This window comes from Thalia democratica, chromosome 2 (genome assembly GCF_965202585.1).
Source record: "Thalia democratica chromosome 2, ktThaDemo2.hap1.1, whole genome shotgun sequence".
In the NCBI taxonomy this organism is placed as follows: domain Eukaryota; kingdom Metazoa; phylum Chordata; class Thaliacea; order Salpida; family Salpidae; genus Thalia; species Thalia democratica.
Genome location: NC_139166.1, coordinates 72545484 through 72572795, shown reverse-complemented (window position 1 = coordinate 72572795; position 27312 = coordinate 72545484). Strand labels below are relative to the sequence as shown.

The 27312-nt window shown below is 27.1% G+C and overlaps 2 protein-coding genes across 2 annotated transcripts; both read left to right on the top strand.

The window, feature by feature from the left end:
* The first annotated feature begins 9697 nt into the window (after window positions 1-9697).
* On the top strand, window positions 9698-11623 carry LOC145830003 (vacuolar protein-sorting-associated protein 25-like). Its single transcript, XM_082937894.1, has 2 exons — window positions 9698-9934; window positions 10800-11623. Exons 1-2 carry the CDS (start codon window positions 9738-9740, stop codon window positions 11119-11121), a joined length of 519 nt encoding a protein of 172 aa, XP_082794020.1. The 5' UTR covers window positions 9698-9737; the 3' UTR covers window positions 11122-11623.
* A 914-nt stretch (window positions 11624-12537) lies between these two features.
* LOC145830002 (GMP synthase [glutamine-hydrolyzing]-like) lies at window positions 12538-26394 on the top strand. The gene is made up of 13 exons (XM_082937893.1): window positions 12538-12671; window positions 16029-16230; window positions 16618-16767; window positions 17379-17501; window positions 18509-18669; window positions 18967-19137; window positions 19634-19772; window positions 20594-20798; window positions 21776-21923; window positions 22650-22760; window positions 23154-23312; window positions 24309-24419; window positions 25490-26394. Exons 1-13 carry the CDS (start codon window positions 12561-12563, stop codon window positions 25742-25744), a joined length of 2046 nt encoding a protein of 681 aa, XP_082794019.1. The 5' UTR covers window positions 12538-12560; the 3' UTR covers window positions 25745-26394.
* The last annotated feature ends 918 nt before the right edge of the window (window positions 26395-27312 follow it).

Sequence of the window (27312 nt, the reverse complement as noted above, 5' to 3'; positions counted from 1 at the left end):
TTAAAAATTTAGGTTTTTCCGGGTCTGCCAAAAAACCTGGGAAAACCTGAAATTTGACAAATTAGGCTAAAAAACGTGTAAAAACCAAGAATTTTTATCAGATTTTACATTATTAATTGATAAATTAAATCTGGAATTTTTATTAAGCAAACAAGTGAAATAGATTTCAGCTAGCTCTTATCAACTACTATTGTTAGCAACTAATTTTAAAATAAGATTTTGAGTAAGTAAACAGTTATAGTTTTCATCAGAAAATGTTCAATAAATACCAGTTAACATAATTAATCAAAATTAATTAGAGACAGATTAACAGTTTATAATTATATATTTACAAATAAATTAGTTATTATTAATCATAATTAATCAAAATTAATTAGAGACAGATTAACAGTTTATAATTATATATTTATAAATAAATTAGTTATTAATTTGGTAATTACCTAGGATGATGTTGCACCAATATCAAGCTGAAATTATATTATATGTCTTTTTTAACCATAACTTAGGCTAAAAATTATATTTTATAACAACAAAAATAGAATCAAACTTATTTACCATAAACTAATAAAACTAAAATATTTAATAGCTTTTATTATAGAATGTAAAACAATTATATCAATACAATATTTTATATTTATTACAATATGGAAAAGTAAAACTGATTAATTAATTTTGTTTATAATAAATAATTTCAGTTCTTACTCTGCGGTTGTTTATTTAAATAGGTTGTTTAAACAAAGTATCTTTTTAGACCAAACACATTAGGGTTAAAAATTGATTTTTAGCCTAAGATTATGGTTAAATAAGACTTCAAATACAATATAATTTTGGTTGGACACTGGTGCAACATCATCCTAGGTAATTACCAATAATTTAACTAAGATAAGAAAACATACAAAAATATATTAAAGTTAAGAATAAGTAAATAAAATAAGTGACAAACCACATTTATAAATTTATAAGTGTTAGCTGAAATGGATTTTACTTGTTTGCTTAATAAAAACGTTTTTGAATAAGTCCTGTCTCAAATTTCTTAATAAGGGCATAAGGGGGTCTGACATTTTTTTTACTTAAACTAACATTGGATCTTATATCAAAGCTTAAAGTACAAACTATAAGCCAGTTTTTATAGAAATGAAAAAATCTTATTTAATTTTTGAGTTATTGTGATTTTTATAAAAATTTTCCAATACAATGTATGGATTGCAAATTTTTTGTGGTCAGTTTTCTTGGAAATATAAAAAATCACTAAAAATCTATCTTTTCCTTCAATTTTTGTCTAGAGAACTAAAACTTTTAAGAACAACTAAATCTGTGAATAATAAAGAAGGTAATTAAAACTAAATAAAAAAATAAACTATAGGTAGATTAATAAGAAGTATTTTAATAATTAAAAATTATTAGAATTAGATAGAAATGGTCTTACTTTGAGATAAAACATAATACAAAACTAAGAAGTTAATAAAATGAAAAATGATCACATACTTATATTTTATAAAATTTAAAATTCCACCAACAACTAAATTTGTGAACAACAAGAAGGTATATAAAATAAATTATTACATATTAAAATAGAAAATTGGTATGGAATAATAAATAAGTCTATTTAGTAAATCTGTTCTGAAACAACAAATTTTTGCATTTTTACTGAAAAGACTTATTGGAACATAAGTGACCAGTAAATATACAATAAGTTACACAAGACACAATTTCAAAAACACTAAATATATTTTGAGCAATTATCTTCAGTAGAGTACAAAGCCAATAAGTAAAAAGATTTTACAAACTTATATAGTAACCAAGTAATCATAAAGTAATCAAGAGATTAATAAAAGACAAAAGCAATTAATTAAATTAAAATCAAATAAGTCCATTTACGTTATAATTGATCTACAGTAAAACTAAACATTAATAAAATGAAAACAATCCTTATAAAATATTACAAAAATAAAGATACAGTTTAGTCAAAATATTTTTGCTTAAATAAAACAGGTTTCCTTAACAAAATACAAATGACTTCTAATTTAATTAAATCAAAAACATTACTAAAGTTTTAATAATTTTAAATCTATTTATATTATAACTGTTTGCACAAGTTGGTCTATTAACTAAATGTTCTGCAATAGATGAACGTTTAGATGCGTTTAAAACCTTGACCGTTATATCATCTTTTTGTCTGCAACGCAAAAATTCTCTATAGTTTTTGGTACATGCTCTTTAATTGTAATTAAAAATTGTGGTTTAAAAAGGCTAGTAAACCTAATAAGAACTTTGTGTCATTGTGTACACAAAATTTGTTTGTCTAAGTTTCTACTAAGTGAAATCAAACAGATCAAGTTACTATTAAACAAAAACGGTTACCCACAAGAGCTAGTAAACAAAACAATTCATCTACAATTGAAAAATTTGGATAGAATAAAGACAATAGGATGGAAAAAATGGTAATTATTTTAAAAAGTTCCATTAATTTATAAAAGCTCAAAGTTGTTAGAAAAGAAAATTAGACAGTTATTAATAAGAAATATTTATTATGCAGCAAACCCTAGAATCGTTTTCACCTCGAAGCCACTATTAACACCAGGTGGTAAGGATCCAGTATCAAACTTAAATAAAAGTATGGTAATCTACCACTGTTGTCCAGCAAGTTATATTGGATGAACGACTAGGCATCTGAGGAAAATAATTTATGATTACTTGATAACTTGGTTACTATTTAAGTTTGTAAAATCTTATTACTTGTTAGCTTTGTATTCTACTGAAGAGAATTGCTCGAAATATATCTAGTGTTTCTGAAATTGTGTGTCTTGTGAAAAGACTTAAACTTAAACTGAAAGTTAGTTAATTAGTTTTGGTTGATAATGTTAAATAATGAAATAGTTGATTAAAATTAGCCAACCAAAAGTTTAGTATAAAATGTACTATATCTCAAAAATTATCTGGATTATTGCATTCTGTAAAAAATGGCTTTAAGTTTTTATTATAAGCTACCAATGGGAATTTTTAATTTTTACAAAAATTCTTGTTATTATGGATTTATTATTATTATGTTGCAATTAAAAGTTTATTAGTTTATTAAAAATTTTGGTAAAATCGCATTTCATTTGAACTGAAATTTTTGGTTTTGTAAATTGGTACTTGCTGATGACAGAACCAAAAGAAACTATATTAAATATTCCACTGTTAAAATAATTCATTGAATTTCCAATAAAAGGCATAACTTAATTTACAAACATTTGATTAAATATTTATTCCTTACAAACTCAGTCAGTTGTATTTTATCTAAATACATTAACTACAAACAGAACAGAGGAATACCTGACAACTACCAACAACGACCACAGGTGGTTGCACAATACTGACCACCCAACCAGTACCTGCCTATCAGCACCAAACTACCTGTAGCAGCCAATGACCTACCCCCTGATTGTTCGCACCACACCTGATGCCCAGCTAAGCTTCCAACCCAACAGTACAAGTGATTTGCATGTTAAATAAAAATATTTGCAGTTTAAATAAATTAAGTTTCTTTGTTTGTGGCATTTGTTTTTTTTTTATGGCATTTGATGTTATCCAGAAATCTTTAGTTCTTGTATAGAAGTAATATATCTGGTTTTAGGGAACTTGGGTCTACTCTTGTCATAAAGAGGTCCAAAAAGTTCTACTTTTTTTGAAAATTCAAGTAGAAATAGCAATAAAAATTTTTAAAATCAAGGTAAGATATTTCACATTCTGTGCGAATGCAATATTACCATATTATGAATACAAGCAACTTTTGTGAAAATGATATAGATCCCTTATAAGCAGGCTTAAAGTACTCTTAAACCACTTTTTTATAGAAAGTAAAAATTCCATTCATGTTTAGAGATGTGTAAAATTTGTTGGCAATAGTTTGATAGCTAGTTTCTTGGAAATTAACCAAAGTTTGTCTCCTAAACTTCTCAAACCATTTCTTGGAGTCCAAGAAATTCTTTTTCTTGTATATTAAAGTAATTTATTTATTGAAATTAAAAAAATATTGTTAAATTTTTATGATAAATTATGAAAATTTCAATAGCAAAAATACTGACCAAATTCCTTACTGTGGTCTATGAATATAAAAAGTTTAAAACGATCAGTTTGAAACTGTATTTTAGATGTAAAATGATTTTGTCAGTTTAAATAAAATTTAGCCATAAGATAGAAGTCCTATGTCATTTTGTGGATTTTATCTCAGCAGCTAGATACTTTTACATCCTTACAATGTTCAAATTTTTTCAAGGGACTCAAAAATAGATTATAATAAAATCTCTATAGGGTTGCCATAATATCTGGAACACTGGAGAAACCTGGTTCTGACAATTTAGCCTGAAAAAATTACAAAAAAACCTGGAGTTTGAGAAATTTTAAAAACAACCTGATTTTTGAACAAAAATCACTAAAAACCTTGGAAGAAATTTCTTAAAAACCATTGGCAACCCTGTCTCTAGAAAATTACAGACTGAAAAAAAGGCAAACAATATACTGAGTTTTGAAAAATTTATTACTGTTTAGTACTTGATCATTCTTAAACTTTCACATTTTGTAATGAAACAGTGTATTAGTTGTTTGAATGTCATTTATTGAAAGAGTTATACATTTTTATAATTAAAAGTGTTGAATACCTATCACTTTAAGGCCATAGGGGGGGGGGGGGTAAGCCAGGTTTTTTACAAGTTGATCTTATTTTATAGAGTTTTTTCTAAGCTTCAATATGCTCTTAATTGTTTTAAAAAATTTAAATTATTTTTTTGAGATATGAACAGTCAAAGTTGGGCTGCATAATAGGTTCCTTGTAGGAGGAGAAAACTAAAACAGCAAAAATAGACTGTTTTGTTTAAAATCTATCTCCTACATTTTTCAAGCAATTTTCTTTAAACTTTCACAGTCTAATCTTTATGCAAAAAAAAAACATTACTATGGACTTGAAAAAAAAAATTGTAAAAATATATTAAAAAAAAAACTTTTTTTTTAAATTTTTTACATAAAATTTTTATTTTTTAAAATTAATATTTATAAGTTACATTTTTTCTTTTAATATAAGGAAAATTTCCTGAAAATTTGAATAAGATTGCTTGAAAAATGAAGGACGAGATAGATTTTTAATGACTTTTAAAATTTCCAAGAAAATTGACCTTAAAAAATTTGCGGTCCATACATTTGTATTGGAAACTTTTCACAAAAATTAAATATCTCAAAAGTTAAATGATATTTTTGAATTCTATAAAAACTGGCTTGTAGTTTGTACTTAAAGCTTTCAAATAAAAGCCAAAGTTAATTTTGTAAAAAAAAAAGTGTTTTACCCCCTATGGCCTTAAATAAGATGAAATTGGAAAAGGTGGACCCACTACGTCTATAAGCAGTTGATTTTTGTTAAATTTTTAGAAATATTATACTTGAAATTAATGACGTTGCAGTTTGTTCATGTGTTCCCCTTTGAACATATTTCAAAAGTTTTCAAAATTTAAATTTTTTTTAAATTAGATAATCAAGTTGAATTTTCACTGGAGAAGTGTTATTAAAAAAAAAATTATTACAACGGTAAGATATTTATTTTTCTGAGCAAATTATTTTAACAAAAATTAATTGCACCCACCATCTCAGTTGTGCAACTCAATTAAAATAGTTTGTTTGTAGATATAAAATTCAATAATTTTTCAATGACATAAACCCTATGAGTTTCCAGATTTTATTATTATAGTAACCAGTTTTTGTGATGATATTTTACAAATATTTCTTGGTTATTTGAAAATACACACAAGCCTTAGCTGTTTAAACATTCACAGCAAATATTGGTTGTTAAAAAAACTATTCTATCATCAAGAAAATCTTTTAAAAAATTAATGACTAAAATATGAAGTTTAAAAAAGGAACAATTATTTTTACAGAAGTCCCATTCAGGAAATTCTAGCTGGTTTTACATAAAAACTCAAGAATAATTTCAAAATATTTCCAGGTTAAAAAACACAGGTTAATGAGTTCTTTGTTTGCAGTTTTAATGCATAGCTGCAGCTGGTTAAGATTTTTATTTGAAATCTCAGGCTAGTTTTTAGCACTATAAAAACAGGGTTGCCACAAACCTGGAATTTGGAAAATTTTGAAAAACTGTAAATTTTTACAAAAATCACAAAAAATCTGGAAAAGCTGGAATTTAAAATATTTTTTACATTTATTTAATGAAATTTTTATTTAACACAATGTTCTTTAATGTATATAAACAATAATAATGATAAATAATAAGATGATTTTCTTAGAATTAAGTTTAAATTAAAAATAGACCCAAAAACATGTACTTTCAAAAACTTGCAAGAAATTCAGAAAACCAGGAAGAAATTTCTCAAAAACCAGTGGCAATTCTGATAAAATATTTTTTCCCTTTAAAATTTGTGTTTTTGTTCTAAGTGAAAATTTAAATTTATTTTAAGTCTTTCTAATTAAATTAAGATGTTTTAAGTATTCAAGCTTGACAAACAATAAATACATTCATATTTTGAATCTTGATACTTTTTCTTGTCCATTTTTAAACCTAGATTAAGTTAAAATAATTTTAGTTAACTTTTGCTGGCTTTTCCAGTTCAAAGAGTGGCAACCCACCCAATCATAACAATAAAATTTAAAAAGTAACTCTGAAAATAATTTCAAATCAACTAAACTTTAAACAATTGAGAATTTTAGGTCAACTATAAGAGTAATACTGTAACACTTAGGTATCTATTTTAATCATGGATTGCATTATCTGGAGTATAACTATATATTGTTAAATAAATTCCTCACATATCTTTTTTAAACTCCTGGGCCACCAATAATTAACATAAATAAAAACTACTTGAATTTGTTTTACTTCAAAATTAAACAAGTAAAATCATCATGTAAACGATCATAAAGGAGGTAAAGAGGACCCATGCAGTTCTCACTTGGGGGAATTTCCCATGACTAAAAGTTTCACATCAGGGACATCAAGTGATCAAACAGTTGCTCGGGTGTTTTGACAATAACGGGAATCTTTACATGAATTCTGGCCTTATAGCATTATCTTTTAACTTACACAAAACAATATAATTACACAAAATATCAAACACTTTTAGCAACTTAATTATTCAAAATTGACCCTCCCACGAAACAAGTTTAGATGAATTATATTATTTTAACTTTCATACTTTTGTTATCTTACCAATAACACATATGAATTTCTTTTTATACAAAATAAGAAACTATTTTAACTGTAGAAACTACCACAGTTAAGACACTAAACTAATTTTTAAATTGTAATTTTTTAATTTTTGATAATATATTGTTTAATTCTTTTTAGATAAAGGTTTAAATTACCATAATAGATTGTAGTAATTAAATTTGAACTTAAATTAAATCAAACAGTTAGTACTAATTTACAAATTCAAAATAAGTTTATTGTTAACATTGAGGAATGTACAAATAAACATATTAATTTTATATTACATTAAACAAAATAAATGTTAATACTAACTTAAAATTTTCAATTGCAATCTAAATAAGTTGTAAACTAATCATGTTGTGAGGTTGAAATCTATAAAATTTATTTAATTAATTAAAAAATAATTGACAATAATTTGAAACTTAAAAAATCAAAATACAAGTTCTACATAATTACCCAAACATAACTCTCATGGGTGCACACTTGACGTCCCGGATGTAACTTTTTAGTCATTGTAGATTCCTCCAACTAAGACCTGCTTTATTACTCCTTACCTCCATTATGATTATTTAGCTGATAAATTTATTTGTTTGCTTTTGAGGTGGAGTGTTTTCAAGTAGCTTTCATTTATGTTCATGATTAGTTGCCTAAGATTTAAACAACACTTGAGTCCAAAAATTTTTTTTTACAAAAATTAATTTGGTTTTTATATGAAAGCTTGAACTACAAACTACAAGCTAGTTTTTAAAGAATTCAAAAATGTTATTTAACTTATGAGATATTTTATTTTTTGTAAAAAACTTCAGATTCAAACGTATAGACTACAATTTTTTCGGGTCAATTTTCTAAAAAAGTTTTAAATATGACTAAAAATCTACCTCCTTCTTCATTTTTCAAGCAATCTTCTTAAAATTTTCAAGAAATTTTTCTTATAATAAAAGAAAAAATGTTACTTATAAGTTTTTATAACTAAAAAAATATAAATTTTATGATAAAACTGTAAAAGACTGTAAAAGTTTGAAGAAGATTGCTTGAAAAATGTAGGAAGAGGAGGTAGATTTTAAATAAAATAGTCCTTTTTTGCTTGTTTAGTTTTCCCTTCCCATAGGGAACCTATTATGCGGCCCGACTTTGAGTGGTCATATCTCAAAAACTTATTTTATTTTTTTTAAACGATTAAAAGCATCTTGAAGTCTAGCAACTCTATAAAATAAAATCAAATTGTAAAAAACATGGCCTACCCCTCCCTATTGCCTTAACACAGTTTTTTACCTTAAACTTAACTTTAAATTAAAAATAGACCCAAAAATGCGTAGTTTTAAAAACCTAAAGGAAATTTTGAAAACATGGAGTAAATTTTCCAAAAACATAATCAAAAATCACTATAAACCCTGTTTTTAGACTTGCTATTTCTACTTGAATTTCTACAAAAAGTAGAATTTTAAGGCCACTTAATGACAAGATTAGACCCAAGCTCCCTAAAACCAGAAGTGTTGCTTTTATACAAGAACCAATGGTAACACGAACTGCCACAAACAAAGAAATCCAATTTATTTAAACTGCGAATTATTTTGTTTACCATGCAAACCACTTGTACTGTTTGGTTGGCAGCTTTGCTGGGTTATGGTTATCAGGTATGTGGGGTGTGTCCCTGGTTGCTACAGATACGGTTGGTAGGGAAACAGTTCAGGGATGACAGGCAGGTACTGGTGGGGTGGTCGGTATTGTTGCATCATCTGTGGTTATTGTTGACTGGTATTCCTGAGTTCTGGTACTAATTAACATAATTAGATAAAACACAACTAACTGTACTTTATATTCTTAATTTTAAAAATTGGTCCTTCAAAAGGAACTATTGAATTCTCTGTCATTTCACCTTTATAACTAGATTACTAAATTTGATTTTTTAATGTTAAAATATATTTTAAAAGTAAAGTTCACTAAAAATTTTTCTTTTTTTTTAATATTTGATCTAGAGACCGTTTTGTATCTGGAAATACATATATAATTAGAGGAAAAATGTTAAGTAAAATTTAGATCTTTTAAAATTTTGAAAAATAAAAGTTTTATATAATAATAGTTTTTATTAAAATATAAAAAAAATGTTAAATAGTTGAAAAAAATAGCCTAGGTAAGTTTTTAAGTACTTTTAACAATACATACTAACTGTAAAAATTTCAAGACCATGGAGTAAAAATGGAGTAAATAAACTTTTAGTTGAACAATTTTTTAGCTTTTCAATTTGAAGCTAATTTAACTCACAAACTCACTAAAACATCAATATTCACTTAATTTCCCTGTAGTGGTTAAAGGTCAACTTTAAAAAATAAGACCATTTTATAAAAAAAAACAATGTATATACCCATGGGCTTTTACATCTGCTCATAAGTATAGTTTACATTTTTTTTAGAATGAGGTTTTTATTTTTAAACAACAAAACATAGACTTGTATTTAAATTTTTAAAAATAACTTTACAACAGTTTTGTGCTGAAAAATAGCAAATTTACAAGTCTAAATGTACACAAAAAATTCAGAACACTAGTTTAAAACATGACAAGTTTCGAGTTTCCGTGGCAGCACGGCTTCCCACCATTTTTCACCATCCAGAAGAACGGGGACACAAGGGAGAAGCAGATGGAGGTGTGGGGACAATTGGTTCTCGGCTACCATAAGCACCACAAGCAGGTGCAGGTTTCCGTTGCGGACAGCCTGCAGAGCCCACTGTTCAACAACAAGGACATTGACAGGTGAATATTTTTTTGGTATGTTTGTTATGACTAAACCCACAAAAAAGGTTTGATGTATACACAGTATAAATAAGGTTATTTTTCCTGGTTGTGGTCTTGTTTTTGTTTCAAAAAGCTTTTTTTCTGTTGAGCTTAAAATTTTTTATTGCCTCTAACATTAGACCTGTAAAAATCAGGGCTGTCTCATTCTAACATAGGTAAATAAGGCATTTTTAATATATGTTTTGTTTTAGTTCTAGGGTTACCAAAAAAACTGGGTTATGGAAATATAGGCAAAAAAGATGGAAAACCTGAAATTTTGAACTATTTTTACATGTAAAATAAATAAATATAGATTTGATATGATTAGTTTATCATATGCCATATAGTTTTTTGAAGTCTTTGGAATTTTATTTGTTAAAAACACAATTAAAGTTGCATCATAGTATATGTTTAATGTCTTGAGTTATTGTTTGAAACAGAATTTTACTTTCAGTCAAATTTTATATTAAAAATAGGCAAGAAAAGATTTTAAAAAGGGTTAGGGAACTTTTAAAAACATGGAAGGTTGTTTTTATTTTTTGCGACACTAGTATTAGCTTGTGTCCTTGTTACAAATGAAGTTTAATTTTTCTTACCAAAAGTAAACTCGTTGGTGAAAAGCATCACTAAAGTTTATTTAATATGTATGAAAAAAAAGACTAGTTTTTTATTACTAATTGAACCTTTTTAATAAAAACATTAAAACATGTTTAACATTAAACAGGAAAGTGAACTCGTCTGGGCAAAATCCTCAACTTATTAAATTCAATTGACTTTTACTTATAGCTATAAAAGTATATAATTAAACTAAAACTACAATTTGAAATAAAAAAATTCTATACAGGAAAGTGAACTCGTCGGGGCTCATGCAAATCCTCACCCACCTCCACTCCAAGGGCCACGTCGAGCTCAGCAAGGACAAAACAAAGTACACGGTGCTGTGGCACTCGTGGTCCAAGTGGGCCGACATTGTCCACAGGTGGGCGCTCAACAGCGGTCAGGTCAACACGGTGCTGACCGTGCACGAGCTGGTCGAGGGGGAGGGGACCGAGGGCGAGGAGTTCCACGGGCTGGACACCGTCGTCATGGTGAGGGTCTTGGAGGAGCTGGCGAACAAGGGCAAGGCGGCCATGCTGGGAACTGAAGGCGTGAAGATATTTATTTGAAAAACTAAACTTTTTGGATTGTTTTCGCAGTTATGTTGATTAAATGACTATTTGCTTTTAAAACTTTATAGGTACTAATAGTGCTCCTAAAAATTTGTACAGAATAATGTAAGTTTAAATGCCTTTTTCTACTAAATTGAATAAATTTTTAAATGTTTGCCTAAAATATGATTCACAAAAAAAGTTTTACTTATTTCTAAAAATACAATTAAAATGATAATAAAAACAGTTATGCATTCTAAAAAAGTTAAATTACTTATTTAATTTTGTACACATTTGTATTATAAACTTGAATAAAATCAAAGTTAAGTTTATATTTTTTGTACTGTAATTTTTTATCTCTTAAAGTTTTTAAAATATATATCTTAAGTAAAATATTCTATTTATTCTTTAAAAACTGTTCAAAAACATTATAATTAATGTTATAAATTCTTAAAAAAATAATAAGAGTTATGAAATATGTATTTTAACTATTCTAAAAAGCTGCTTTTAGTTGCATTTTTTTTAGTGAGCTTATAATTTAATTTTAAAAGACCAAGTATTCATTTTCATGTTTCTATATTAGAAGCAGGATATATCTACTCATCTAACAGTTTTTAAAAGTAACAGAAAATATGATACTAAATTTAATTATTTTTCAAAAATGTTACCGTTTTATTTTAGATATAAGAATTTTAATAGTGTTACAAACTAATTAAATTTTTTAAACTTTTTTTTTTATCATTGCTTTTTATTTCAATATATTTACTTTCTCTTGGCCAATATATTTTCTTTGTTTTCGTTTCCACTGCATTTTGTTTCAAATATAAAATTTTTGATGTATAAGAAAAAAGTTGCAACTTAAGCCTTACGTTTATTATTCAACTAGTTTTTTTGCATTACTTGAATATTTAAAGCTGTATTAATTTAATAAGCAACTTTATAAAATAATTTGTGCTTTCAGCTATGAAGAATATTTATTTTATCTCTAAAACCAAGTTGATTCTGTTAAAATGCCTTATATTGTAAACTTCAAAACTTACAAACAGAGTTATTGATTTCACGAAATACTAATAACAATAAACAAAAACTTTTTCTATTAGATATTATTTTTCCTTTAAATTTTTTTTTGAAAATATAAGTTTTCCATTTATGGATACTTTAACATCACACTTTTGCATAACAATAAACTATATAAATCAAATTAATACCTTAGGCCTTTTAATAAATCTAAGCGTTTTAAACATACTTCACTGCATTTTATGTTAAAACAATAAAGTGCTGCAGCTGATCACTAGTTTATGAACACCAATTTTAATAAGTTAATGTTGAAGAGTTTAATTGTAACTGAGAGTCTTATTGATTAGCTGTGTGAAAAGCTGTTTAAATGTACAAATTCTTGAACATTAATTTCCAACAAAATTGTGTTGCAGCTGATTATTATAGAATAAGTAGGAAATATGGAAGTGGACATGAAGTTGCCCGAAGAAAGAGTGGCGATACTGGACGCAGGAAGCCAGTTCGGTAAAGTCATCGACAGAAGAATCAGGGAACTCAACATCTACTGTGAGGTTTGTGTGTTCATAATTTATTGATTTATAAATGCGAGAATTTCTCAGATTAATATACATAACATAGCATTAAATATAAGGGAACTCAGTATTTAACGTAAAATGTGTGTATTTCTTATAATTTATTGTATATTGCATAATTTAACCAGGGAACTCAGCATCTATTGTGAAGTTTGTTTGAAGTATTTTTTGTTAGGTAAATATACAAGAAAAAACGTTAAACATTAGGATACACAAAATCTATTGTGAGGATAGTATGAAGCATTTAAAATTTATATACCAGACATTACAGAACTCAATATCTATTGTGAGAATTTCTTAAATTAACAAACAAAACGTGGCATTAAATATAAGGGAATTCTATATTTATTTTCAGGTTTGTATATTTATATTGTTTACAAAAAGTGTAGCTTAATCAGAGAACTCAATATCTATTTAGTATATTGAAAATGATGTTTCAAAGAGATATACAAGACATAACATCAAACATTGGTTTACTCACATAGTTTGTACTGATTGAATTTTATTTTAAAGATTATCGTTCGAAAAATCTATCAAAACATTTTATTTTTTAATGCACTTTTTGTTATTTAGCATTAGTTAGGATAAAATTAAGTATATTTAAAAAATGTTTAAACAGTGTACTTACGTATGTAAACTATAATTTAATAAAAAACAAATGAATTTTTTGCCTAATATTCCTACTCATACGTAAGCAATTACCCTAAAAGCTTTTTGCAAAATCAAAAATAGTTTCTGCAGTATATTATGACTTAATTTAAAATAATTGAATTAGTAGTTAAACGTTAGTCGAAAAATGTCATATTTTTTTTTTAGTTGACTCGAAAAAGTGTTTATCCAACAGTTTAGTAACGATTTTTTATTAATTTACAGCAATACAAAAATAGTAGATACGTGTACTTAAATATTTTCAAAGGTGAAATTAAAATAAAACTATGTAATACAAATCTTGTTTGAGGTAGAATTATACTATTGTTTAAATTCAGTTGAAGGATGTTTTTAAAAATTTATATATCAAATTCACTACATCATAGTTAGGACACATTTGTTATGGTAAACTAATCAAATAATTGTATTTTATTAAATATATTTTCTGTTTAATAAAACTAAATACTATTTCTAATTTATTAAGTTTTTTATATCTTAATCAAAAAAACTTTATTTTAAGTATTACTTTTATAACACTAAATCTTTATTTAAACAATAAATATTTGAAAGTTTTTTTTTGATTTTAGTTGTTCTTATTTCTAAATATTACAAAAAAATCCAAAACTGTTGTAAAGTTTTCGTCGGTTAAAATTTTATGATTATGTCAATATATAGATTGCTTAATTTTTCAATAGATTTCTTTGTTTGATGAAAAACCAAACTTAAACACTTAATGAACAAAACACTTATTTTATGTATTAATTTGTTTAGAATATTTTATTAATAAATAAAATAAAATGTTTCAATACTAAGTAATTTTGTTAAAAAAATAACTCTGCTTAAAATCATTTGTTTTCAATTTTAACAAGTATTTTTACTTATCTATGTTTTTCTTATCATAACAAAAGTGTAAGTTTTCACAATAGTTGTTGAAAAGTAATAACAAAGTATAAAAAATAACCTAAAAAGTAATAACACAAAAACATTATTATGTTAATAAACTTGTGTTATTATGCAGAAGTTCCGTTTTATGACGTCATTTTGTAACAAATGTTTTCCTTATACTTTCTTTTCACGTAGATAGTTTTTGTAAAGGTGTTTGTTTATCTCTTAGTTTAATCTCAAACTTAAAACAAAGCTGGAAATAGTAGTTACAGATATAGTCTGTATTTTGTTATAATTTCAAATAAGAAAAAAAACTCATTGTACAAGTTAAAACTTTTTTTTTAATTTTTAAGTCATGTAGGTTGTCTAACTTACTTATGTGCTGAATAATCAACAACTTAAACTCATAATTTCAGCCTTTTACTCAAGTTTTGCAATATAAAATCCAATATTTAAACCTACCTGTACTATTTTTGATAAAAATATTAATTTACTAAATACAATTGGGTATTTATATACTAAATATATTTGTGATATGTAAGAAAAGTAATTAGAATTAAGACAGTAAGTAGACATTACAATCATTAGAAATTACACATATTTATATAAGTATATATAAGTATAATTTTATAAACAAGCTCGAGCAGTAAGAAGTAAATAAAACAGAATATTTGCAAACACTTCAGCTTGTAATTTTCTCAAAACTTATGTATTATTAACAATAACAACGTTTCAAATCACTGTCTGCAAATTTATGGAATTCATTTGATAAGACAAAGCGCTTGTCTGTGCTTAAACTTCAAATAAACTTTTTGTACTAATTTATTTAATTTTCTACCCCTATGACTCTCTTTATATAACAATATACCTTATGAACTTATCAAGCTTAAATATTATATGTAGTTTTTGTAGAGTAAAATTGGTATATATTTGTATTTTATAATATTATTGAATCTTTTTTATTTATATTTTTCAAAGAGACAAAAAGTTTGGCTATTTGATAGGAAGTTAGGAATTTTAATTGTATAAACATTATTTGAGTATAAAAGACTTCTAAACTAAATATGGTAGCTTGCTATCTAATGATTTTTATTAGGGGCCAAAATATGTTTAATTAAAATATAAAAAATCAAGTTTCTTGATTAAATATTTAAAGTTGTAGAAAGTATTTCAAGTTGGTGGAATAATTATTTTTAATAAATGTCTTTTTAAAATACAATCTCTAAGAGGCTTAATTAAGACTATATTTTTTACTTATTTATAAAAACTTTATTGTACAATAATTAAAAAAAAACATTTAAGTTGCTTGAATTTGAGGCGTCAAACTGCTATCTGCTCATACAATGTTATAAATAATATTTCTAACTGTAAAAACTGTAAATAATAAAAAACATTAGAAATGATAATAAATAAATCTATTTAAGGTGTTTAAACTATCAATATCTGTGTCTAAAAATCCATCTATTAATTTCATAATTATTTACCAAAACTTAATAAAAAATAATATTTATGGATTAATTATTATATGATTTTAAATATTCAAGGTGTTCAAACTGTCTACGTCGGTATCTGAACTGAGAGGTTCAAAATTAAATACTAAACAGTATTAATTATATACAAGTATTAAATATTTAAAAAATGACTAATTGTTTCAAATTAGTTAATAAAATAAATCTATTTTAGATGTTCAAACTATATATGTGTCTGAATTGAAAGAGTTTAACTCAAACTTCTTAAAAAAAAAGATTAATTACATGTGTAAGTTATAAAAAAAAATTCTAATTAAAATAAATGTAAACCCAGGTGTTCAAACTGTCCACGTCGGTGTCAGAACTGAAGGAGTTCAACCCGAACGCGATAATCATCAGCGGATCGCCCGGCTCCGTCGACGACCCCGCCTCGCCCAAGATCGACGCGGGAGTCTTCGACATGGGTGTTCCCCTCTTGGGAATATGCTACGGCCTGCAGCTGATGAACCACGTGCTGGGAGGGTCAGTTGGAAAAGGTGGGTCGACTATGTTTAATGTTGTTTTCAGTTAATACACCAATCATTAAATACAATAATTAATAGGTAATACTGTATTGAGTTTGAATGAAAAAGCTATGTATATCATGATATTAGTACAATGTATTACCGTTTTTACTGGTTAATTAAGCAAATTAACAGTTTAATGAAAATAAACTTTCGCCCACTTAATAATGTATATTTTGTACTAAACTCCATTAAATATATTTGTTTTGTGTTCTTTGTTAAAGTATTTATAGCTAAATGATAACATACAAGTCTTACTAAATTGATTTAGGTTGGTTATCTACCTAATAATAAAAAATACCTTTATTGTGTTTAAAGGTATGTTTTAATATCTTTTCTAAAATTTAAAGTCTCACACAGGAGCGATCAGGGACGACGGCCAGTTTCAGGTTCAGGTGGACAAGTCGTCACCGCTGTTCAGCGACATGCAGTCGGAACAGACCGTTCTGTTAACACACGGCGATTCGGTTGTTGATGTGGCAAGCTGCTTCAACACCATCGCTAAATTCAGTTGGTTCATTTTAAATGTTTATTTTTGGTTGTTTACAAAAATTTAGTTAAACTTTAATTAAATTTTTTTTTATTAATTTTTTACACACATCGATTTAATTTCATCGCTAAATTCAGTTGTTTTATTAATTGATGTTGTTTTTATTTAGATTAAGTATTTTTTACTAGTTTTATTAAAATCTACTTCAACACCATCGCTAAATTCAGTTGCTTCATCTATTATGATAGGTTAAGCACATCGGATTAATTTCAATTGGTGTTTATATAAATTTAGTTTAACTTTAATTAAGAATGTTTTTTTTAAATTAATTTAAACACATTAATTTAATTTCGGTTGGTATTTATACAATTTTGTTCAAATTTATGTTAAGTATTTTTTTTTAATAATTTACACACATCTGTTTAACTTCAGTTGGTATACATATAAGTTTTTAAGTTTTAGTTGAGTTTATTTTTTTTAAAGGTTTATTTAATTTGTTTGTACCAATACTAAATTATTTTATTAATTTTGTTTGTTTATTTTTTAAATTGTTTAAATAAAATGTTAAATTATGTTGGATAACTGATTACAAATAATTGCATATTGAAAAAAACCCATAAAAACTTTACAGACGAACTAGTAGTGGGAATTGTTCATAAAACGAAGAAAATATATGGAGTTCAATTTCACCCCGAAGTGGATCTGACTACAAATGGAGTGAAAATGTTCAGAAATTTCCTATACAAAATCGCAGGTTAGTTATGTACATTGGTTTGTAAAGAGTCCTTAATAAATTTATCCATTTTGTTTCACATGTAATGGTTTATGCAAAATGTTTTAGAACTTTTCTCAAGTTTAAAATAGTTAAAAATCCCAACTTTAAAAAACTAAGTTAAATTAGACACTTGTAAAAGTAAAATTGTCTGTCAAAGATATTTGAATTTAATTTTTTTAGTTTTTTCTAACATTTGTTGGTATCTGACTAGAAACAAAAAAGCATTAAATTTTAAAAATAGAACTAATTTCAATCACAACTATTCGGAATCGGTGCGTTGACAACAGTTTATTTATATCTGCACTGTTATTTTAATTTAATTTACAGACAAGCTGTTATGTTGTAAAACTGTAGTTCTTAATGTTTTAAGAAAAAAATTAATTGATCTGAAACTAAATTTTAAACTATTTAAGTTATTGATAAATTAAACTTTGAAAATAGTTGTTTTGTACTTTGGTATTTGTGATTTTTTTAATTATAAATTTATTACAAATGTAATTAGGTTATTTTTTAAGATATTTATTAATTTATTAAGTATATTAAACTTATATCTAAGCTATCAATTTTGTGTGTACACGCTTTGAACAAAAATTCATTTATTATAATTTTTTATTATACAAACCTAATTTACAATGCCCATTTTTAATATACTAAAATGTTTTAAACGACCGGTCAGCATAGTGTGCTAAGTTTTTGAAAAGCTACAATAACTTTAATATCCACAATAACTTGAAGAAATGGCTTAAATAAACTGTAGCGTATTTCAATATTTTATTTACTTTTGACAACATGATTAACAGGTAATTTTTACTTTATTAAAAAGTAATAAAAATGGGAGGATAAAGCTCCTACTCTATTTGAAGCAAATCAATTGAAATATATTATTTTCTAAATTTTTAGTCTATAATAATTTTTTACATCCTGGAATATAAATAACAAATAAAATAAAGTTTGTTTATTTACTAATTTTAATAATATTCACACAGGTCTAACGGGCAAGTTCTTCCAAATAAGCAGTCGCGAGGAGACCTGCATCAAGGAAATAAGAGACAAAGTCGGCAGCAAAAAACTGATGGTGTTGGTCAGCGGTGGGGTCGATTCAACTGTGCTGCTGAAACTTTGCCACAAAGCTCTACCAGCCGAACAAGTTCGTTTTGTTTATTTTTATTACTAGTTGTTTGTTAAACTGAATTGTTGAAGTTGTGTCAACAAGTTCTACCAACAGAAAAATTTTGTTAAAAGTAGTTTTTTAGCTTATGTTTTTGTAACTTTTTTGTAATAATATTTGATTTAGTATGTTTATATATGGCTTTGTCGATACTAATGGATTGTAAACTTCACAACATATTCTTTATCAGTCTTTTGGACAAAAAAACCTTACTTAAGACTGAACAAGTGATATAAGATTAATTGAAAAATTCATAAAAATTATTTCAAACAACAGATTCTAGCCTTCCTCATCGACAACGGGTTCATGCGAAAGAACGAGCCCGAGAAGGTGATAGAGAGGCTGAAACAGAACGGCATGATCGTTAAACTGGTGGATGCCAGGTACACTTTCTACAACGCAACAACCACCCTTCATCCTAAAAACAACAAGGGTAAAGAAAAGAAGGTGAATATATTGTTTTAATTTAATAAAGTATATTTTCTACAATGCAATTACAACATTACACCCAAAAATAAGAAGGGTAGTGAAAATATGGTAAGAAATTATTTTTTATAATATTAGAGTTTAAAAAAATAAGAAATATAATTTTTTTTTTCTTAAGTTTATTATAAACAATAGTAGAATGATATTTGTTAGTACCACTTACTATTGTCTTGAAATGTACTTAAAAGATTTGCGTAAATATTTTACACTACCCTGATAAGTTATTGAGGATTCTTAAAAGCTTCTAACTCGAGTAAATTATGATATATTTCAAATTAGTTTCTCCTCATAAAAAAATATTAAATTAGTATCTTCCTAACAGCTGATGAGCGGACTTTAATATTTCATTTAAATTGATATATTGAAATTATTTCTCCCTTCACAGCTGACGAGCAGGATATAATTAAATAACTAAATAATAATACTTGCATTTCAAATTATATTTTCATTTTGACAGCTGACGAGCAAGGTGTTGTGCCAGACGCTCGAACCTGAGGAGAAAAGGAAGATCATCGGAGACACTTTCATAAAAGTCATGGAGGAGGAGTGCAGAAAAGCGGGAGTTCCCCAATTTCAAAACTGCTGTCTCGCTCAGGGTTGGTTTATTGAATTATTATATAATTTTTTGTTTTTGTGTTCCCCCACTTTCAAAATTAGTGCTTAGGTCAGTTGAAAAAATATTGATTTACTTTTTACAAAAACTTAACAAAGTCAGTGTAAGAGTTTTACTTTTTGTTTCTTATTTTAAACCTGTTTCTTTTTTTCACAAGTAAAATTTGATGCAATATAATTCAGGTTTGAAGTTAATTTCAACAGGTAAGTTTGTACCCTTTCTTAACAACCTTTTGACTTTTAGCCTCCGACCTCATAGAGTCAGCTTCCCTTGTAATGTATTTTGTATTATGTAAAACTGCTCTGGAATAAAAAAATATGATTAAGATTCCAAGTATTACTCTCAATTTATGCTTTTCACTGAAACATAAACTGTTATCCGTTCACTCTGTAACTTTGATTTTAAATTAAATAGCATCTATGCCTCCTATTCTCCCAGGAACGCTCGTCCCAGCATCACACATAGCATCTAGTGACTAAAAAAATTAAAAAAAAAAACATTCTAGATAAAACTAGTTATTGGTTCAGAGCACAAATTATTGTAGACGTGTATATCAGTATCTCCCAATTTATCATGTATTTACAAACACATTACATTTTCTCAACAGGAACCCTCAGATCGGACCTTATTGACTCATCATCGCGCATAGCATCTAGCAACGCGGACTTAATAAACTTTAAACTTAAAGTATTAAAAAAATCTTAATATATCTCCAGTACATACAAGTACATGTTACTACCCACATTAATCCCAAACTTGTAAATTATTCTAACATAATTGGTAATAAAGTTTATTTTCTCACAGGAACCCTCAGACCAGATCTTATCGAATCAGCGTCGCGCATAGCATCTTCGAACGCGGACGCCATCAAGACGCACCACAACGACACGGAGCTGGTGAGAAAGCTGCGGGTGAAGGGGGTCATCGTGGAACCGCTGAAGGATTTTCACAAGGACGAGGTGAGGCAGCTGGGGAGGCAACTCGGGTTGGGAGACGATTCCGTAATGAGGTGAGTAAACAAAATATAAATAAAAGTATTATATACTTATATACATATGTAATATTATGTTGGGAAGGCAATTCCGTTATGAGGTTAAAAGATAATAATACAGAATACAAAATTAAATGGTAAAAATTTAAACAGGACAAAATCATAATCCAATACTAAATTCGGCTGCAAACATTGTAAATTCAAAAAGATAGAAATTGATGAATCATAACACTAAACAAGAAAAGCGAAAGACAAAACATATGCATTCATTATCAAAAATACTTTTTTAGCAAAATTATAACTAACTAAATATTAAAACATAGTGAAATTTAAGCCGCAAACACGAGTAGTTTAAAACATTTTTCCAACAGTTTAAAACATTTTTCTAATAGCTTAAAACATTTTTCTAAAATAACCTTTTCCGAACTTTCCAAAATCCAAAACAACTACAGCGTATTTTTCAAACTCAGCTAACTGTACAATAAACTTGTATCATTACTACGTCATAATTATTATAGAAAAGATCAAAATCTAAATTACTGTTTACTATTGTAATAAACTGTAGCTTACTGAGGAGTACATGAATGTTTATATTTAATGTAAATATATGTATCTATATAAATATGTTGGGAAGGCAGCTGGGATTAGGAGATTATTCTGTAATGAAAAAAGGAATTAAGAATATAAATTAAGGTACGTTGTTATGTTCAGAAGGTAGCTGGGGTTGGAAGATTTATTATGAGGTTGGTTAGATTATTATTTAATCTCCTTTATTTTCTTTCCGTGCACATAATAGCTTCGATAGAACACTACTGAGTGTAGGTGCACACTTTGAGAAACACTGCCTTAAAAACATTAGTACCGCAAGTATTTAAATTTTCAAAATCAGCAGCAAGAGTATTGCGTGCAAAAATAAATAAAATAAAAATAAGTATTTGAATAAAACATGTAAATATATGAATTAACATAATAATAAATACATCTATTTTCTACAGACACCCGTTCCCAGGACCAGGATTGGCGGTGAGGGTAATTTGCGCCGAAGAGCCATTCTTCAGTTCAGAGTTCTCAGCCACGCAGAGCTTACTGAGGCATATTGTCGGGTACAGCACATCACTGAAAACCAAACACTCACTTTTGCAGGTTTTTGTTTGGTTCTATTAATGTTATTTTTAAATAATTTTTGTCAATTAAATTTCATTTTGAAATGCACTTAATTCACATTTAGCTTAAAGTTTGCTTTTGCAGATACTATCTTTAATTTAGATTCCAAAAAAAAATCACATCTATTTCATATTAACTAAAAAGTTTGATTTTTCAAATTAAAAATATATCTTTTGAAATTATAATACTATTCACTTTTTTATTCAATATCTTATTTATCACTTTCTATATATAAATTTTCACAAAAAGGGTTTTTTCTTACTTATGATTATTCAATTTCGTTTATTTGTTTAGTTAACGATGTTACTTTCTAATAAAACTTAAGTTTTGTTTGAAAGCAACGAGAGGCTAATGTAAATAATCAGTTGCGCAATTTCACTTAAGGTATGTTTGCCGTAAGTTTGTATCAGTTTTACCATTACCAAAAGTAATAAAACAGCTCAAGCCTTAGCTCTTTAAATGTTTATCATAGGTTAAATAAACTATAGTTATTAAGTTTACAGAATTATTAATTTCAAAATACAATAATAATAGGCCTGCTATCAGCCGGCTATGCGTATTGTGCATAGAAGAATAAAATTAAATAAAAACTATAAGTTCTAAATGCAATAAACAAAACAGACTAATAATAAAACAGAATTATAAATTATTTAATGAAAGAGATGATAGTTTTAATTTTGATTTATTATACTTAATTATAAACAGCGAATCGACAACAACATGGTATCACAAGAAGACAGGGACAAATTGGAAAAATACACGAGAAACAATCAAATAAAAGCTACTCTATTGCCCATCAAGTCTGTTGGTATTCAGGTGTGTATACCTTTGTGTTGATGTTTTTTATGATATATAAATAAAGTTCTGAACTTTGATATGTACTTTTTAATTTAGTAATTACGATTTTAAGACAGGTTTTTAATTAGTTGAGATACATATTTAATGTGAACATATTATTAGTAATTTTACTTTTAAGGTAATTGTCGAGTTTGACTAAAAGTTATTTTATCACTAAAATAAGGTCTTTATTATTTTTCTATTATAGTAGTTAAAAACATCGTCACTTTACAAATAAAATTTAAGATTCTATTAACAATATTAACAAAAAATCGAAATTCTTTCATATAGTGAAATAACAATGAAAAGTAAAAACCAGAATAAAAGTACTAAATAAATAAATAAGTTAAAATGTATAATATTATTCTTCAGGGCGACGCGCGAACGTACAGCCACGTAGTAGGTCTCTCGTGTCAGGGGCCTCCCGACTGGCAGATGCTGTTCTTCCTCGCCAAGCTCATACCTAGGATATGTCACGACGTTAACAGGGTGGCCTACATATTCGGTGAACCCGTTTCAGATCAGCTCATTGTTAGTTTTGTTATTTAATACAGGGTTTCCACTTTACCTGGAATAACCTGGAATTGGACAATTTAGGCAAAAATAACCTGGAAATACCTGGAATTTTGATCAAAAAACCTGGAAAAACCTGGAATTTTTCATAATTTTAACAATTTCAGTAGTAAAATTTCAAATTGACACAAAAAATGTATCATATAAATAAAATTCTTTTGTCATCATCAAAAAAATTTTTTTTAAACACATTTAGAGTAACTTTACAGTATGTTTTCAAAGTTTTTATACTATTTAACACAGTTTTTTATATAGAAAATAGCTTAAAACTAAATATAGACCAAAAAATGTGTACTTTTAAAAACCTGGAAGAAATTTGGAAAACCTGGAAAAAAATTTTTAAAACGAGTGGCAACCCTGTTAATATTTATATAATGTTTTATTTACTGACAACTTATTGTTATTTTTATAACCTTTTTCTGATCATTAATTATGTTGTCAGGGTTGCCACTTTACCTGGAATCCTAAAAAAAACTGGAATTTGACAATTTAGGCAAAAAACACCTGGAAAAACCTGAAATTTTGATCAAAAAACCTGGAATTTTTAAGAGCTTTAACATCTTAAGTAGTAAAGTTTCGGTTTGACTCAAAAAATTTATCATATAAGTAAAAAATTTAAGTCATTACCAAAAATTTTTTCCATTAAAAAACACATTTTAAGTAGCTTTACAGTATCTTTTCAATCTTTTTATATTATTTAGCACAGTTTCTTACCTTAAATTTAACTTTGAACTAAAAATAGACCCAAAAATGTGTACTTTTAAAAACCTGGAAGAAATTTGAAAAACCTGGAAAAAAAATTGAAAAAACGAGTGGCAACCCTGTATTGTTCATTATTCGCTTATACAACTGTGTAATTATTTAATATGTTTAATACTGGTAAAATTTATATTTTGCTGACCCGTCAATGATCAATTGATTGCACACTATTTTTATATATTATGTTTCCAACAGGACGTGACACCAACATTTTTGTCGTTCAACGTTCTATCAACTCTCCGTGAAGCGGACAGCATCGCGATGAACATTTTGCAAGAAAGCAAATGCATGGACAATATCAGTCAGGTATGAATTCTATATAATTGAAGTTGAAAAAAGTTTTTTTTCTTTTTTTTCCAAAAAAAAAAGACTGTAGTTAATCTTGCGTATGTGTTGTTAACTAAGAAATGTTTTAAATAAAGTGTTACTTTGTTTTAATTAAGGTTATTGAATTTTAAGGTCAGGTTGTTATATTTTTAAGCTGAGCAAAACAAAGTCTGAAAATAGATTTTTTTTAAACTCAGTGGATGTTTGAGGATAATTTTTCGTTAACAATAACTAAAATTTATCCTCCATTTAAGGCTAAAGCATGATTTGTTTGTGTATAAGAAATACAAAAACTGCCATATAATAACGTTAAAAACGTTCTTAAAAAAGTTGAAGGACAGTATTAACAAAGTATTTTATTTACGAAATTACCTGAGCAATTCCTTAATTTAAAACTAGATTTAACCTGACATTGCAAGTTTTACACTGTTAAGCTTTAAAACATCAATGACCGACCCATGAAGTCCTTAAGTCGGGTAAAATTTTCAAAAGGCTGAATTTTGAAAACGCTTTCAGATTAAACGAACCGCACAAATGGAGAGTACAAATTAATCCAAAAATTTGTTTATTCGTTTCAAACCAAACTAGCAAAACAAAATCCATTTAAGAACTTTGTGTTTCATCTACAAAAGTTGTCTGAATATTGTTCAAAGTAATTCTTTCCAATATTTTAAAACCCGCTTTTTTACAAATATCAGTAACAAGAATAAAAAATAACTAACTGTTCCAAAAAACAATAAATATATCCACATATACCGGTGGTCCTACTAGAGATTACAATTCAGTTCAAATTATCAAAACATATATATATATACACTAACTATTTCACTATAACAAAACTATGTTCAATTTACAGTTGCATGTAGTGCTTGACATAAAACTTAAATAAACATATATAAGAGTATTTATTAAAGTATTATATATTATAAATATAACATCCTCAGATGCCGGTGGTCCTTAACTTGAATAAACAGGGTATGGATTAAAAATTAATAGTTAAGGAAAAATGTTATTACAATTTTCAATGTCAAAAAAAAAAATTTCCACAGATGCCGGTGGTCCTGCTGCCGATCCACCTGGGAAGGGACCCGCTCCTCCGCGAGCAGTCCTGCCAGCGCTGCGTGGTGCTGCGACCCTTCGTTACCAAGGACTTCATGACCGGGTTGCCGTGCCACCCCAACGACCACCTCCCGCTGTCGGTTGTCAACAAGATGGCGGAGAAGATCAAGGCGAACGTGCCGGGCATTTCCCGCGTTTTGTACGACCTCAGCTCCAAACCCCCGGGAACCACCGAGTGGGAGTAATAAAATCCCCTTTTTTGGGTTTTCGCCCGCGGCAACGTAAAAATTTTCTCTCGTTGCTAAGTAAAAAAAGAGGGCTGGGTTCGTTTAGTTTTTTTTTCTGATATGATTTTAAAAGAATTTAATGGGAATGACCACTTTTGTTACTTAATAGTTCTTTTTGCAAGAGTTAAAGTTTTTTAATATTTTTCTTTTGGACGGGGGAGATTTTAATTTCGATCTTTTGACTCGAACCAAGATTGAAATAACTTTAAATTTTAGGAACTTTTAATTCGTTTTATTATATTTTTAACCCTAGGCTCATTTTAACTTCGGGTGTTTGACATGAAAACGAATAGCAACTTCTTCTTTTTTTCTCAAACATATTTATGCTGAAAGTCTCAAATTTACGTGTTTTTGAATGCCTTGTTTTGCAGCGAAAAAAAAAGTTACCAAGTTTTCAACGTTGTTCAAAGACACTGTTTGAGTTTAACTTATATGCTAATTACTCGAAAGTTCTCATTTATATTTTAAGACACGATTCAAAATTTTTTATCAGACGAAAGTTAAGAGTTTTACGTTTTCGTTATTGCTGCAAAGTTACGTATAGATATTATTATTTTAAATGATTCAAAAGCACATTAATTTTAATTTGGTCAATAATAAACTGTTTAAATTTGTTCATTTTGTTTTTTTTGAAAAAGGTTCAAAGTGTTTGTTCAAGAGCAAGAGTAGTATTTACGTTGGAGAATGTCTAATTTCTATAGAAAATGTTCACAAAGTAATTAAGCGGATCCAAAACTTAAAAATCCACCCGGATCCGGATCTTTTTTAAGACTAGGCTACATTTCTTATGTAAACAGTGCCGTGAATTATAATTGTTTTATGTACAAAAACTACAATTTTTTTTATGTCGTAAACCTTCAAAAACTAGTAATTGCGGAATATTTTTTTGAAATTAAGATCCGGTAGATCAATAGTAAGGACAGATCAAGTATCATTTAAAAGGTATGCTTTTTAAAAGCTTAAAACAAAATTATGTTTCGTAAAATAAATAACAAACTTTAAATATGATTTTAAAAAGATAAAAGCTAAGCATCATGTTGAAAAAATAGAGTTACAACAAAATTTCTGGAGTTTTTTTAATTTAATTGTTATCCTAAGAGCTGATTTCAGGCTTATACTAAAAGTGAAGATTAAATTTTGAAGAGTATTTTGAAAATATACACTTTACTCATTTAGCCAAAAATAACATATTCTAAAAGTAAATATGGCAATAAATAAATTGAAATTATTCAAAACTTATAAGTATAAGAATTCATTTCAGTTTTTAGAACTTTTAGAAAAAAGTAAGTTAAAATAAAACTTCAATAAAGATATCTTAACTTTTAAAACTGTTGAAGTATAAAACTGTATATGGAATCAAGAATAAAATAACTAGTTTAGATAAAGCAAAGTTTGAAAACCTTTATCATAAGAAGGTCAGAGGTGTGATTAGAAAAAAAAAACTTATTTAGCTAAGTTCTAAAGAATATTAAACGTTTTTTTTTTAAAGAAGTAAAACTAACTTCTAAACAACAAAAATAGTACTG